The following is a 16,974-nucleotide window of genomic DNA, read 5'->3' on the forward strand; positions in this document are numbered from 1 at the left end:
TAACTTTTAGCTGTTAATGTTCTTTCCTCTAGAATTTTTCAACATACGGAAGGTTCTTATTTTTAAAAATATTTAGATCTTTATTAACTTGAAGCTTTTACTTTCAAAGGGATTTGTAACTGGAGGAAAAGATGGTGTAGTAGCTCTTTGGGATGACTCCTTTGAAAGATGTCTCAAGACCTATGCTATAAAAAGAGCCGCTTTGGCACCAGGATCTAAAGGTGATTTGAGGGCACCTGGGTGGCTCAGTCGGTTAAACATCTGCCTTCAGCTCAGGTCGTGATCCCGGGGTCCTGAGATTGTGCCCCACGTCGGGCTTTCTGCTCAGTGGGGAATCTGCTTCTCCTTCTCCCTCTGCCTGCTGCTCTGCCTACGTATGCTCTCTCATTCTGTCAAATAAATAAAATCTTTAAAAAAATAATAAGTGATTTGAGATTTAATTTCCTTTGTAGGATAAAAGATTAATTGCTCATTAACATGTGTGGTCACTGAGGTGGAACACATGGACTACCTTTTCCCGTCTTTACTAGATAGGCATCAGAATTTAATGGGAGAAGCCATTTAACTAGAGCCACAATCCATGCTGTCCTTTCAAAAATCTATTTTCTTTGATACAGATGATAAAATATTAACCAAGTACAAGATTATTCATGGTAATTTTGATCATTTTTAATGTTTCAAAGAAAATTGCCACATGAGCATCACACTTACTACCAGTCAAGAATTTGTTTTTAAGCTTGGCATTTTGTTTCACATTTGTTTTGTTGACCTTGCCTGTCTATCCCTGCATGCCCGCGCTTTTACCCTTTCTTTCAGTGTATTAAGGTACTACATCACACTGTCTCTGACCTGCAGGCCTTTCTGTATGCTATTACTTTGCCTAGAATTTGCCCTTTCTCCTCCCTCCTGCCTCCTCCAGTTACCTGACCGCACACTCATTTTTCAGATCTCAATAGGGTGATTTCTAACACTTCCATCTCCCCTCCACCCCCTCAAAAAAGGGAAAATTCCCTTACAATTGTCCCTGTTTCAATACGCTCCTCACAGAGGGTCTGTTTTCTTCATTGTATGGTCTGTAAGGGCAGGAGCTGTCTCTGTTACGTTTACCAGACATCTCGGAAGCCTTCCTAGGATACAGTAGACATAAATGAATCAATCTTAAGTTGAATTGAATTAAAATTACCAGAATATTGTAGGTGCTCTAAGAAGGTAAGGAGGTGAAGGAGGAGGGGCAAATATAAGAGGAAAAGAAACAGTCATCAGAATAGTAGTAAAAGATCTGGGATAACAGAGAATTATAGTATGTTTTGAGATTAGTAAATTCAGTGCATTTATTAGAATACTTAAAATACAGGGAAAAGCAACCTTGTAATGTGATTTTCACTGTCCAAATAGCATCGTTGGCAATATGTACATCTTTGTATTCTAGTAACTTTAAATCTAGAAGAACATCTCCATTTAACATTTCAGGTCTTCTCTTGGAAGATAACCCATCTATACGTGCCATATCATTAGGACATGGTCATATTTTAGTTGGCACAAAGAATGGTGAAATACTAGAAGTGGATAAAAGTGGCCCAATAACACTTCTGGTCCAGGTAATTTGAAAAGTTAATATACCTTTTTTCTCTTTGTACGCCATTGATTCAATACCGAAGAGCCAAAAGTTAACAGTAGTGAAAAATAATGCTAAATTAATTAGGGAAATATTTGATAACATATACCAAAACATTTTAATTTAATTACAGCTGAATGAATAGATACCAGTAAATAAATATGCATGTTATCATGTGGAATAACTGCCAATATTTTAAGTAATTTCTTATAGTAAAACAAGAAACCAATGAAAAGAAAAAACAGTTGTAATTAATTTAACCAAGTCCATTTATTTCATATTTATTTTTATTTCTTTGAAGTATATTTGTTGAACCTCAGGCAGTTGTTTTTCTTTGAAACTCTTTATTTTCATTATTAAGTTTCTAACTTAAATAAATGAATGTGTGCTAAAAATTTTATTGCTGAAAACATCACTGAAAATATTAATAATAAAAATCTAGCAATATAAACACTTGTATGGTAAAAATATAAAATGAAAGAGCAGGATCAGCTGATCTTAACATTTTTATCAGCAATGCTGTTACATTTCCTGTATGTATTGTTTTTCTGAAAGTAGGGAGACAAATCAATACTATAAAACTCAGCAAATGAGGTAGGATCTACCCTATTGAAAGTGTCCCCCTGCAACTCTATATAGTAACACCAATTTTGAGTTTACCTTTTATTCTGAAAAAGAATTACGTTCTTTCTTATTACAGACTGATTTTTTCTCCAACCCCACTTCCCCCTCACCTCACTTCTGTTAAAACACCACAGAGCACACATAGAGGAGAACACTGCACATGCTTTAATGTTAATATAAAATCCTGATGTGCCAAGGAGAATTTGTAAGCAAATAACAAAATGTTTTATATTGAATTTACTGTCAAACATTGGTGTCTTACTCTTTAACTTCAGTCACATAATATTCCTTTTAAGTAAAAAGATGATGGAGTCATGGTGTTTAACATGTTTATGATCTCTTAGAAAATACTAGCACAAGTACACTTTTACAGATGAATCCACGGACAGAACTTTTCAAAAAGACAATTTTATAATTGTAAGAAAAGGTTTGAAGTGATAAATGACATCCTATTATTTTTTATATTATAGTGTGTAAGATTTTAAATATCTACTGTCTGTCTCCTAAACATCAGAAACAAGACAAGGATACCATGTCTCACCATTTTTGTCCAACATTGTGTGAGAGGTCTTAGCCAATCTAGAAAAACATTATAAAGTGTAAGTGTTGGAAACAAATGGATAAGACTGTCACTATTTGCAGATATTATAACCCTATACCTTGGGTCTTCAAGAGAATAAACTGAAACATTATTAGAACTAATTATGAAGTCCTGTAAAGTGAAATTCAAAATCAGCATGTAAAAATCAATAGCATTTCTTCAAATCAGCAATAACCAGTTAGAAAATATGATACAAAAATGGTACTCCCAAAGAAAACTATACAAGAACCAGGAAAAAATATGCAAGATCAGTGTTAAGAAAACTATAAAGTTTACTAAAGACCTAAAAGAGCTAAATAACTTATGAATTCAATATGATCATAAACCAAATCCAAATGAGATTTTTCAGAAATTCAGGGAAGAGTTTTCAAAAATCATCTAGAAGAAAAAAATACCCAAAAATAGTCCAAAAATTTTTTAGAAACTCCATGCTAGAAATAAGATAATATAAAACTATAATAATTGGGCACCTGGGTGGCTCAGTAAGCATCTGCCTTCGGCTCAGGTCATGATCCCAGGGTCCTGGGATCGAGTCCCGCATTGGGCTCTCTGCTCCTTGGGAGCCTGCTTCTCCCTCTGCCTCTCTCTCTCTCTCTGTCTCTCATGAATAAAAAAAAACAAAACTATAATAATTAAAAGTGTGGAGATATACAGGGAAATGCAAATCAAAACCACAATGAGATAGATATCACCTCCCACCTGTCATAATGGCTAAAATCAAAAATTCAAGAAACAACAAGCATTGGCAAGGATGTGGAAAAAAAGGAACACTTGTGCATTGTTGGTAGGAATGCAAACTGGGGCGGCCACTCTAGAAAACAGCATGGGGGTTCCTCAAAAAATTAAAACTAGAACTACCCTGTGATTCAGTAATCATACTACAGGATATTTACCTAAAGAATGCAAAAACACTAATTTGAAGGGGTACATGCACTCTGTGTTTATTGCAGCATTATTTACAGTATCCAAATTATGGAAGCAACCAAAGTGTCCGTCAGTAGATGAATGTATAAAATAGATGTGTGTGCGTATATATGTATATATATGTATATATATACGCACACACACAATGGAATATTATTCGGCCATAGAAAAAGAATGAAATCTTGCCATTTGCAAGATGACAACGTGGATAGAGCTCAAGAGTATAATGCTAAGCAAAATAAACCAATCAGAGAAATACAAATACCGTCTGATTTCACTCACGTGTGGAATTTAAGAAACAAAACAAATGAACAAAGGGAAAAAAATAGAGACCAAAAAACAGACCCTTAACTACAGAGAACAAACTGATGGTTACCAGAGGGGAGATGGTTGGGGGATGGGTGGTATAGATGAAGGGGATTAAGAGTACACTTATCTTGGTAAGCACTGAGTAATATATAGAACTGTTGAATCACCTGAAACTAACACCATATGATTATCTACACTGGAATTAAAAAAGTGTGTAGATGTATGTACACAACAGAAGTACATTCAGATGTATAAAAAAAACCCATGTACAGCATTCTTTGTAGCAGTATTTTATGGATCAGTTTGGGGAGTAGCATCTCTTAACAATATTAAATTATATCCATGAACATGAGATCTCTCCATTGTTTTTTAGATCTTTAATTTTTTTCAATAGTTTTATGGTTTTCAGTATACAGATCTCACAGTTACTTTTTTAATAACAGACCTCATTTATTCTAATAGTTTTTTAGTGGATTTTTCAGATTTTCTCTATATAAGATCATGAGCTGCAAATACAGTTTTACTATATTCCCTTTCCAGTCAGGATGGCTGTTATTTCTTTTTCTTGCCTAATTATCCTGGCTGGAATCTTCAGTACAGTGTAGAATAGAAGTAGTGAGAGCATCCTTGTCTTGTTTCTAATTTTAGGGAGGAAGCATCCAATATTTTACCATTATGTTTAAGTAATCTCTACACCCAACGTGGGCTTGAACTCACAACTCCTTACCATTAAATTTAATGCTAACTGGATTTTTCAGATTGAAGAATTGCTTTTTTTCAGATTCTTCAGATTGAAGAATTACTCTTCTGTTCCTAGTGTGATGCAAGTTTTTATCATGAAAGATTATGTTCGTTGTCAAATGCTTTTTCTTTGTCTATTGAGAGATGATAGTGTGGTTTTTATTTTATTCTATTGATAAGGTGTATTACATTAATTGGTTTTCACCTTTTAAACCAACCTTGCATCCCTAGTTGGTTGTGGTGTATAATTGTTTTTGTATGTGTTGGAATCAGTTTGCTCTTTTTGAGGATTTTAGCATCCACAGACTGTATTTAAGGGATAATTGGTCTATAGTTTCCTTGTGATGTCTGTCTGGTTTTGGTATCAGGGTCATCTTGGCTCCGTAAAATGATTTGGGAAGTGGTCTCTCCTCTTTGATAGTCTTTTTCCCTGTCCATACCCAGTCACTAAGTCCATTAAGTTGCTGGCTGATTGCTCTACTGTTTTCAACATTTACCCCAGAGCATAAATTGCTCCACAGATTAAACTAATCAAATTCAGGCTCCCTAAAAGGGACAACATTCCCTAGATTAGTGTTTGAGATTTATTCTGACTTGAAGCAGTCTCCTCCCAGGTATCTCTGAGATTGCCCTGGTTCTGTTGGACAAACTCACTGGCCTTCAGTTTAGCTTATATAGCTAATAAGTACCAGTTACCTCCAATTACCTTTCATCATAACCTTCCTTGTTTTCAAGAGCATCTTTAGACTTGAACTTTTCTACACTGTGTAATAAATGAAGTCATTTCCTTTGAGAAGAGATTAGGAGCTGTTTTACTGCTTGCTTCTTCCTCAAGGCACAATCTCTGATCCAAGGCTCTGGAGTTGAGGGTGAGGACAATGGAGTGCTCCTTTCTGAGTGTCCGTTGCTTTAGAAGCTGAGTGCTCAGTTTAAGGTGGGGGTAGTAGGGAGCAGTAGCCTTAGGTCTTCTTGAATTGATATTGAAGCCCCAGTATTCTTAGTGGCATGATCCCCAATGTAGAGGCTCCCTCTCAGAATAGGAGTGGGCAGAAGGGAATTCCTACCTGTGTGCAGCACTCATCAAGGATTTAGCCTCTAGCAAGTAGCTGGGGGCAGGATGAGAAATGCCAGTCACCTGCCCCTTCTGGGAAGACAGTCCATTATATTAGGGGGGAGGGAGAGAGAGTGCCCACACCCTGTGTTCTTGGTTACATCAGACTGGTGTGGACTTTTCAAGTCCGTGAGTTGGAAAGACGGAGGAAAGGAGTGGGTCTCAGTTCAAATACTGCAAAACTCCCATCGTTCTTACCAGATTTTAGCAGATTTTTTGAATAAATGTTTCTTTTGTCATAACTCCTTAGAACCATTTCCAGAAACCTTAATTTTTTTTTATTAATTTCATCAGTTTCACTGGGGAGCTGGTCTGCAGCGCTCCTTACTCTCTCATAAAGGAAGTTCCTCCTGTATGGTAATTTTTAACATTCCAAGGCAGCCAATTCCTATTCTCTCCACTCAGTGAAATTTTAGGATTTTAAATTAATTTTGATGGTAACTTGATTATATTGTAATTGTGAAGATAAAGTTGATACAAAATTATTTTAAGGTATATTCCAAAGATAGAAGAGTTTATTATTAGATTACTCTATTATTCATTATCCTATTATTATATATTGTCAGTTGTTGTCTGTAGTTTTCTTCTACATACACACATATTTAGGTTAAATTGATCTTAACTGTGTTTTCTTTGTAGGGACACATGGAAGGAGAGGTGTGGGGTTTGGCTACACATCCTTACCTGCCCATCTGTGCTACTGTAAGTGATGATAAAACCTTAAGAATATGGGATCTCTCTCCTAGTCATTGTATGTTGGCTGTCCGGAAACTGAAAAAGGGTAAGAGGCTCTCAGGCTTGAACATAGATTAAGTTGTCATAGTTTTCTAACCCTCACAAATGTAAGAAAGCAATAGTAGGTATATAAAAAAGACTTTAAATATTCATTCCATGTGTACTTGCTCATGATGCTTTTTAAAGAAAATTAATTATACCCAGGCTTTGCTATGGGACCTCCTCTGATCATACCTATCCTGAGCTAGTTTGCAATGTTATGTTGGAAAGAAAAAAAATACAAGAATACAAGAAGAAAACAGAAGCTAAATTTTCCACCCTTTGTGATTATGAAATATGTGTAATTCATAATCAGAAACTAAGAAAGAAGGCTTAATTTAAAAAGGGATAGCAGAATTGAAGGGAGGACATTTTAGGGTGAAACAGAACTGAGCACATTTGTAGGAGTCAAATGAAGCTAGCCTATCAGTATAGAGAGATTAAGGGGTTCCATTTTTGGAGCAAGGCAGATATTATTAACCTAGGGCAAATGAGGATGTACAGATAACTTCACATTTCTTAATGAGCTGGTAGGGAATGTTATAGCATGGAGGCACTGAAGGAGGAGCTCTTGTTGAAAAGGTTGAAAATTGTGACTATAAGAAATGAGAATCAGCAGATGATGGAAAGGATTGTCAGGCCATAATAAAGGCCAAGTTGAACTTAGGTAACATGAATTTGTAATTTAGTTACTTTATTTTTATTTCCATCTATTGACTTAAAAGTTAGAGTCTATTCTCTTCTTCTAGTGTTACTGTATTTAATATTTGTACTTAACTAAAAATCTAAAAATAATCACAATCTCTAGAATAATTGAACCCCAATCACTGCCCTGTCTCTCTCTCTCTCTCCCAGTTATGAATGTCCAGCATTTTCATTCTTTGGTGGTTTTTTCTCCCTGAGAACTAGAGAAAATTACCAAATATTATCGCAGTGGTTCTGTATTGAATTTTCCACGTGAAGGTTTACATACAGTAAGATCACAAAACCACAGTCACACCTTTGTCTACATAGGAAATCACGGTATCAAATATTCTTTTCTTCACAAGGCCATAGGAGGTCCTTACCAGTCAAGTAGCTTTTAATACCCCTCAGATTTTCTTTTTTTAATTGAGGTATAATTGACATACAGCATATTAGTTTCAGGTGTACAGCATAATGATCCAATATTTGTATATATTGTGAAATGATCACTACAATAAATCTAGTTAACATCCATTGCCATACATAGTCACAAAATGTTTTTTTTTTAAAGATTTTATTTATTTATTCATGAAAGAGAGAATGAGGGGGGAGGGCAGAGGGAGAAGCAGGCTCCCAAGGAGCAGGGAGCGCAATGCGGAACTCGATCCCAGGACCTGGGATCATGACCTGAGCCGAAGGCAGACGCTTAACCATCTGAGCCACCCAGGTGCCCAAAATGTTTTCTTTTTATGATAACTTTTAAGATCTCCTCTTTTAACAACTTTCAAATACACAATACAATATTATTAACTATAGTCATCATGATGTACATTACATCCCCATGACTTACTCGTTTTATAACTGGAAGTCTGTACCTTTTGACCCCCTCACCCACTTTGCCCACCTGTCAGTAGCAACCACCAATCTGTTCTTTGTTATCTATGAGCTTGTTTTTTGTTGTTGTTGTTTTGTGTTTTGTTTTTTTTTTAAAGATTTTATTTATTTATTTGACAGCGAGAGAGGGAACACAAGCAGGGGGAGTGGGAGAGGGAGAAGCAGGCATCCCGCGGAGCAGGGAGCCCGATGTGGGGCTCGATCCCAGGACCCTGGGATCATGACCTGAGCCGAAGGCAGATGCCTAACAACTGAGCCACCCAGGCACCCCTGTTTTTGTTTTTGTTTTTTAGATTCCACATATCGATCAGATGGTATGGTATTTAGCAAGTTGTCATTCATTTTTATGAATGAATAATATTCCATTGTGTGTGTATGTTTACGCACCATTTCTTTATCCATTCTTCCATCATTGGGCACTTAGGTTGTTTCTGTATCTTAATTATCGTAAATAATGATGCCATAAACACGGGAGTACATATATCTTTCTTTGAGTAAGTGTTTTCATTATCTTCAGGTTAGTATCCAGGAGTGGAATTACTGCATCATATGGTAGTTCTATCTTTAATTTTTGAGAATTTGGGGTTTTTTTTAACCCCTCTTCAGTCGGATGTTATTATTTAATGCAGTCAGTGTCTACTTAGGTCTATCTATGCTTATACATTTCTTTGCTCATATTTTCTTCTTGTATCTCAGATATTTTTTCTTTTATCATTTTTTTCTAAAATATAGTCTTAGAAGGGGGCCTGGGTGGCTCAGTCAGTTAAGCGTCTGCCTTCGGCTCAGATCATGATCCCAGGGTCCTGGGATCAAGTCCTGCATCAGGCTCCCTGCTCAGCGGGGAGTCTGCTTCTCCCTCTCCCTCTCCTTCTGCCTCTGACTCATTCTCTCTCTCTCTCAAATAAATAAATAAAATCTTAAAAATAAAAAATATATATAGTTTTAGAGTTTCTTTAATAAAGACTTCTTTGTCTGAACCAGTGTCATTTCAGGTATAGGGTGGTAGGAGTAGTCTGTTGCAGCAGCAAAAGTATTTTATCATGGACATTGTAATTTTTTTTTTTTTAAAGATTTATTTATTTTGAGAGAGAAAGAACGTGTGCGCGCGTGTACAAGCAGGGGGAGGGGGAGAGGGAGAGAGAATCCTTAAGCAGACTCCCTGCTGAGTACAGAGCCTGATATGGGGGTCCAATCCAGGACCCTGAAATCATGACCTGAGCAGAAACCAGGAGTTGGCCTTAACTGAGCCACCCAGGCACCCCTGACATTGCAATTCTTAAAAAGCAAGTTTGTTTTTTGTTGTTGAGGTGTAGTTCATACATAAGTTACATTAGTTACAGGTATACAACATAACAATTCAGCTTCTCTGTACATCATGCTGTGACGTAGCTACCATTTGTCATTATACAACACTATTACAATACTATTGACTGTATTCCATATGTTTTCATCCCTGTGACTTACTCATTCCATAACTGGAAGGTTATACCTCCCACTCTCCTTAAAAAGCAAACTGATTTTTATTAAGCTTTATTATTATTGTTTTAAAATTTTTGATAGATGGGGTTTTGCCACTCTGGGTGAATTATTACCACCTCCCTCCCTGCCTTTGGTATACTGTTACTCTGATTATGTTTTTATTTTTTTACTCTCATTCTTTAATGCTAATTTAACCTCTTCTGGAGTTTTGGTTGAGAGTTCTTATTCCCCTCGTTTCTATCGTTCTCTTATTTTGTTCTGTAGTTCTGTACTTCAATAACATTATGCATGTGCTTCATTTTTTACTTATTCTATTTAGGATTTGTTGTGCTTCCTGAATTTGTGGATTTATGTCTTGCATCAGACCTGAAAAATTATCTTCCAGTATTATTGCTCCTAGGAATAGATCTTTGTATTAGGTTATGGAGAAAACACATAATTCTGTGTGTTTGTTTTTAAATATTCTTCACTTTTATTTTTGTCACCATTGATTCAAAAGGAAAATACGTGAGGGGAACCCTCTTGCACTGTTGGTGGGAATGCAAACTGGTGGAGCCACTGTGGAAAGCAGTATGGAGGTTCCTCAGAAAGTAAAAAATAGAACTACTTTATGATCCAGCAATTATACTACTAGGTATTTACCCAAAGAATACAAAAACCCTAATTCAAAGGGATACATGCACCCCAAAGTTTATAGCAGCATTATCAACAATAGCCAAATTATAGCTGAAGTGTCTATCGACTAATGAATGGATAAAGAAGATGTGGTGTATATATATATACACATACATACACACACACACAATGAAATATTACTCAGCCATAGGAAAAAAAGAATGAAATCTTACCATTTGCAACAACATGGGTGGAGCAAGGGTGTATTATGATAAGTGAAATAAGTCAGAAAGATAAATACCATATGATTCCACTCCCATGTGGAATTTAAGAAACAAATGAGCAAAGGGAAATAAAAAGAAGGAGGCAAACTGAGAAACAGGCTCTTAACTATAGAGAACAAACTGATGGAGGATGGAGGATCCAGAATGGAGGTGGGTGGGGGAATGGGTTAAATAGGTGATGGGGATTAAGGAGTGCACTTGTTGTGATGAGTACCGGGTGTTATATGTAAGTATTGAATCACTATATTGTACACCTGAGGCTAATATTACCCTGTTAACTGAAATTTAAATAAAAACCTTTAAAAAAAGGAAAATAGGTGGATTTTCTTAACTTTAAAAGGTTATGTGTGATTTTATACTGGTTGAGTTAATTACAAAATTACTGAAGTCCTAATGGTTTAAATATTATGAAATAGTTATGTCCTTCAAACATTCAGTAAGCAAATACTATTTTCTTCAGCAAATGAGTATACAACTTTTATGATACTGAGGCTTAACGTTTTATAAAAGTAAGTCATAGGGGCACCTGGTTGGCTCAGTTAAGCATCCGACCCTTGATTTCAGCTCGTCAGGATCTCATCTGGGATGAGCCCCGTGTCAGGCCTCATGCTCAGCGGGGAGTCTGCTTGAGGATGCTCTCTCCCTCTCCCCTGGCCCCTCCCCTTGCTTGCTCGCACGCTCGCTCGCTCTCTCTAAAATAAATAAATCTTAAAAGGTCATTATAGTTAATGTAGATTGTCCTATGAGAATTTTGCCAAACAAGTAATTTCATTTATAGTAACAAGTTCTAGAATAACCAGAAATATAAATATGTAACATGAACTAATGTCTATGATGTTAATATCTATAAAGCAAGTATTTTCTTTTTTTTTTTTTTTAAGATTTTTTTATTTATTTGAGAGAGAGAGAGAATGAGAGAGAGAACATGAGAGGGGGGAGGGTCAGAGGGAGAAGCAGACTCCCTGCCGAGCAGGGAGCCCAATGCGGAACTTGATCCTGGAACTCCAGGATCGTGACCTGAGCCGAAGGCAGTCGCTTAACCAACTGAGCCACCCAGGCGCCCAAGCCAGTATTTTCTAAATATTGCTAACCTTTCACACTTTTCTATGTAATGATGTATTAGAAGTTTCTGTTAGAAACTTGTACTCCCTGACTTTAGCTTTTAATTATAATCAAACCCCGTTTTTTTTCTCCCTACCCCTTCCTCAACTCTAGTAACCATCAGTCTATTCTTTGTATCTGTGAGCTTGGGTTTTTGTTTTGTTTTAGATTCCACATATAAAAGAGATCATATAGTATTTGTCTGTCTCTTACTTCACTTAGCTGATACCCTTGAGGTCCATCCATGTTGTCAGAAATGGCAGGATTTCATTTGTTTTTATGGCTGAATTAAATTCCATTGTATACCATAATTTCTTTATCCTTTCATCCATCAATGGACATTTAGGTTATTACATATCCTTGCTATTGAAAATAATGCAGCAGTGAACATGGGAATGAATATATCCTTCAAATTATTGTTTTCATTTTTTTCAGATAAATACCCAGGAGTGGAATTACTGGATTATATGGTAGTTCTGTTTTTGATTTTTGTACTGTTTTTTGTACTGGCTGAACCAGTTTACATTCCCACAGCAGTGCATGAGGGTTCTCTTTTCCCCACATTCTTGCCAACGTTTGTTATTTTTTATCTTTTTGATAATAACCATTCTAATAGGTATGAGGTCTGTCTTATTGTGGTTTTGATTTGCGTTTCCCAGATGATTAATGATGTTGAGCATCTTTTCATGTACCTGTTGGCCATCTGTATGTCTTCTTTGGACAAGTATCTATTCAGATCTTCTGCCCATTTTTTAATTGGATTGTTTGTTTTTTCACTGTTGAGTTGTAGGAGTTCCTTATATATTTTGAATGATAGCCCCCACTCAGATATATGATCTGCAGCTATTTTCTCCCGTTGGGTAGATTCCCTTTTCATTGATTTCCTTTGCTGTGCAGAAACTTTTTAGCTTGTTGTAGTCCCACTTGTTGATTTTTGCTTTTGTTGTGTTTGATTTTGGTGTTAGGTTTTTAAAAATCAGCAAGACCTATGTCAAGAAGCATATTACTGCCTGTGTTTTCTTCTAGGGGTCTTATGGTTTCAGGTCTTACATTTCTTTCAGGTTAATTTTTGTGAATGGTGTAAGATAGTGGTCCAGTTTCATTCTTTTGCATGTGCCTGCCCGTTTTCCTAACACCATTTATTGAAGAAACCATCCTTTCTCCATTGTATAATCTTGGCTTCTTTGTCTTAAATTATTTGACCATATATGTATGGGTTTATTTCTGGGCTTTGTATTCATTTCCATTGATCTATGTGTCTGTTTCTATGCCAATACCATACTGTTTTAGTTACTGTAGCTTTATAATATAGTTTGAAATCAGAGCTTGTGATGCCTCCAGCTTTGTTCTTTCTCAAAAATTGCTTTGGCTACTCAGGGTCTTTTGTGGTTCCATACAAATTTTAGGAGTGTTCTATTTCTGTGAAAAATACCATTGGAATTTTTTAAGTAGACTCTATGCCCAGCATGGCGCTTGAACTTGCTACCCTGAGATTAAGAGTCACATGCTCTACCAACTGAGCCAGCCAGACACCTCAGTACCATTGGAATTTTGATAGGGATTGCATTGAATCTATATTTTGCTTTGGGTGATATGGACATTTTACAGTATTCTTCCAATCAGTGAGCACAGAATATCTTTTCATTTATTTTGTCTTTAATTTCATTAATGTCTTAATAGGTTTCAATATATAGATCTTTCACCTCCTGGGGTTAAATTTATTCCTAGGTGGGTTTTTTTTTTTAATACAATTATAAATGGGATTGTTTTCTTAATTTCTCTTTCTCAGAGTTTGTTATTATGAAGAAATGCAACAGATTTTTGTGTATTGATTTTGTAGTCTGCAACTTTACTGAATTTGACAGTTTTTGATGGAGTCATAAGCTTTTCTATATATGATGTGTCATCTGCAAATAGTGACAGTTTTACTTTCTTTGTAATTTGGATGCCTTTTCTTTTTCTTCTCCCCTCCCCCACCCCACCCCCCATTGCTCTGGCTAGGACTTCTAACACTATGTTGAATAAAAGTGGCAAGAGTAGACATCCTTGTCTTGTTCCTGATCTTAGAGGAAAACATTTCAGCCTTTCACCATTGAGTATGATGTTAGCTGGGGGCTTGTCATATGTGGCCTTTATTATGTTGAGGTAGCCTTCTTCTATATCCACTTTGTTGAGAGTTTTTATTAAGAACAGATGTTTAATTTTGTCAAATGCCTTTCTGCATCTAATGAGATCATGCATTTTATCCTTTCTTGTTTTTGAAAGAGAGAGTGAGGGGGCAGGGGCAGAAGGAGAGGGAGAGAGAGGGAGAGAGAATCTTAAACAGGCTCCATGCTTAGCATGGAGCCTGGCATGGGGCTTGATCTCACAACCTGGAGATCATGACCTGAGCTGAAATCAAGAATTGGATGGTTAACTGACTGAGCCACCCAGGGACCCCTATCCTTCATTTTGCTAATGGTAGTGTATCACATTGACTAATGTGTATATGTTGAACCATCCTTGTATCCCTGGAATAAATCCCACTTGATCATGCTGTATGATCCTTTTAATGTATTACTGAATTTAGGTTTGCTAATACTTTGTTGAGGATTTTTGCATCTATGTTCATCAAAGATATTGACCTGTGATTTTCTTTTTTTCTGGCATCTTTTCTGATTTTGGTATTAAGGTAATGTTGGCCTTGTAAAATATGTTTGGAAAAGTTCCTCCCTCTTCTGTTTTTCGGAAGAGTTTGAGCAGGATTGGTATTAATTCTTCTTTAGGTACTTGGTAGAATTCACTGGTGAAACCATCTGCTCCTGAACTTTTATTCATTGGGAGATTTTTGATTACTGACTTAATCTCCTTGCTAGTAACCAGTCTGTTCAGATTTTCTATTTCATCATGATTTAGTCTTGGCAGGTTGTATGTTTTTAGGAATTTATCCATTTCTTCTGGGTTGTCCAATTGTTGGCAAATACTTGTTCATAGTAGTCTCTTACGATCCTTTTATTCTGTGGTATTGGTTGTAACACCTCCTCTTTCACTTCTGATTTTGAGTCCTCTCTTTTTTCTTGGTGAGTCTAGCTAAAGATTTGTCAATTTTATTTGTCTTCTCAAAGAACCAGCTCTTAGTTTCATTGATTTTTCAATTGTCTTTTTAGTCTCTATTTCATTTATTTCTGTTCTAATCTTTATTTCCTTTCTTCTACTAACTTTGGTCTTCAGTTCTTTTTTTTTTTTCTTCCTAGTTCCTTGAGGTGTAAAGTTAGATTATTTAGTTCAGATTTTTTTTGTTTCTTAAGGTAGGCATTTATCACTATGAACTTTCCTCTTCAAACTGTTTTGCTCTATCTCATAAATTTTGGTAAGTTACATTTTCATTTTTGTTTGTCTCGGTATTTTTTTATTTTATTATGTTATGTTAATCACCATACATTACATCATTAGTTTTTGATGTAGTGTTCCGTGATTCATTGTTTGTGTGTAACACCCTGTGCTCCATTCAATAGTGCCCTCTTTAATACCCATCTCAGTATTTTTTTTATTTCTCTTTTAAGTTCTTCTTTGACCCATTGGTTGTTTAGTAGCATGTTGTTTAATCTCCATGTATTTGTGAATTTTCCAGGTTTCTTCACGTAATTAATTTCTGGTTTCATACTGTTGTGGTTGGAATAGATGCTTGATATGATTTTAGTCCTCTTAGATTTATTAATACTTGTTTTGTGACCTAACATTGATCTATCTTGGAAAATGTTCCATGTACTTGAGAAGAATGTGTATTCTCTTGTTTTTGAATGGATCTTCTGTAAATATCTGTTAAGCCCATCTGGTGTAACATGCCATTTAAGATCAGTGTTTCCTTATTAATTTTCTGTCTAGATGATCTATCCATTGAGGTAAATGGAGTATTAAAGACCTCTACTCTTACTGTATTGCTGTCTACTTCTCCCTTTAGTTCTGTTAATATTTGCTTTATGTATTTAGGTTCTCTTCTGTTGGGTACATAAATACTAACAAATGTTACATCCTTTTGTTGCATTGGCCCCTTTATCATTATGTATTGACCTTCTTGTCTCTTATTACAGTCTTTATTTTAAAGTCTATTTTGTCTGATAAAAGTATAGCTGCCCAGATTTCTTTTGGTTTCCATTTGCCTACAATATCTTTTTCGTATCTGTACTTTTATTTTGTGCATGACTTTACTTCTATAGTGTGTTTCTTGGTTTGCCTCTCTCTTTTTATTTCCCTTTGCTTATTTGTTTTGTTTCTTAAATTCCACATGTGAATGAAATCAGATGGTATTTTTCTTTGACTTATTTCACTTAGCATAATACTGTCTAGCTCCATCCATGTTGTTGCAGATGGCAAGATTTCATTCTTTTTGATGGCTGAATAATTAGCAGCTCTTTCTCTTTCACATCTGCTGCGTAACCTACCTATTAGGTATTTGATTTTGAGAATTCACCTTAGATTTTTTTATAACATATCATTCTTTGTTTATGTTTTAGCTTTCCTCTCTTAAGTCTTTAATCTTTACCTATCAGATAAAGAATATAAAATCTAGTTATCTGACATTCTTTGGGATCTGACTATGCTGTGTTTTTTCTTTCTGCTGTTTAGGGGTTATTTTTCTGCTGACTCCCTCCTGGTGTGCCATTTTCTTTTGTGCTTGAAAATTTGGATTGTAAGTTTATGTTTAATTGGGCTTTCTTTACCTGTAGGGATTCTCCGAGGTCTGGATCAAAGGTGTTCTTCCAGAGTGATTTTGTGTCCTTCTCCCAGGTGCCTAAGTTGCTACCATCGAGAACTACTAAGGATTTCTTTAACTAGGATTGCATGAATCCTGTAATTAGCATAGCTTGAAATCTAGGATTTGTATAAGCCACCCTACATTTGTGAGTCCTCAAGTATGATTTTTTTCCCCTCTATCTAGAACCCAGGGAGCATACACAAGTCTATTTCCTGATGTCTTTCTTTACTCCCAGGAATAATTTTAAAAGTCTACTCTTAAAAAAGTATACTCTTCCCTTGAGATATGATTGTAATACTCAATAAAAGGACAATACAGGGACGCCTGGGTGGCTCAGTTGGTTAAGTGTCTGCATTCGGCTCAGGTCATGATCCTGGGGTCCTGGGATCGAGCCCCGTGTCAGGCTCCCTGCTTGGCGGTAAGCCTGCTTCTCCGTCTCCCACTCCCCCTGCTTGTGTTCCCTCTCTCGCTGTGTCTCTCTCT

General features: G+C 36.1%; 1 protein-coding gene across 3 annotated transcripts in view; it reads left to right on the plus strand.

Annotated features, from left to right (window-relative positions):
• Positions 1-16,974, plus strand: part of EML5 (EMAP like 5) — a 159,060-nt gene that overhangs the window by 89,338 nt on the left and 52,748 nt on the right. For all 3 annotated transcript variants that reach the window (XM_081830082.1, XM_081830084.1, XM_081830083.1), the window contains 3 exons: positions 110-221; positions 1,471-1,598; positions 6,565-6,706. In XM_081830082.1, the coding sequence (XP_081686208.1) occupies positions 110-221; positions 1,471-1,598; positions 6,565-6,706 (382 nt within the window). The remainder of the gene's footprint in view (positions 1-109; positions 222-1,470; positions 1,599-6,564; positions 6,707-16,974) is intronic.

The sequence above is a fragment of the Leptonychotes weddellii genome, chromosome 9, assembly GCF_054177405.1.
Source record: "Leptonychotes weddellii isolate Sample4059 chromosome 9, ASM5417740v2, whole genome shotgun sequence".
Lineage (NCBI taxonomy): Eukaryota > Metazoa > Chordata > Mammalia > Carnivora > Phocidae > Leptonychotes > Leptonychotes weddellii.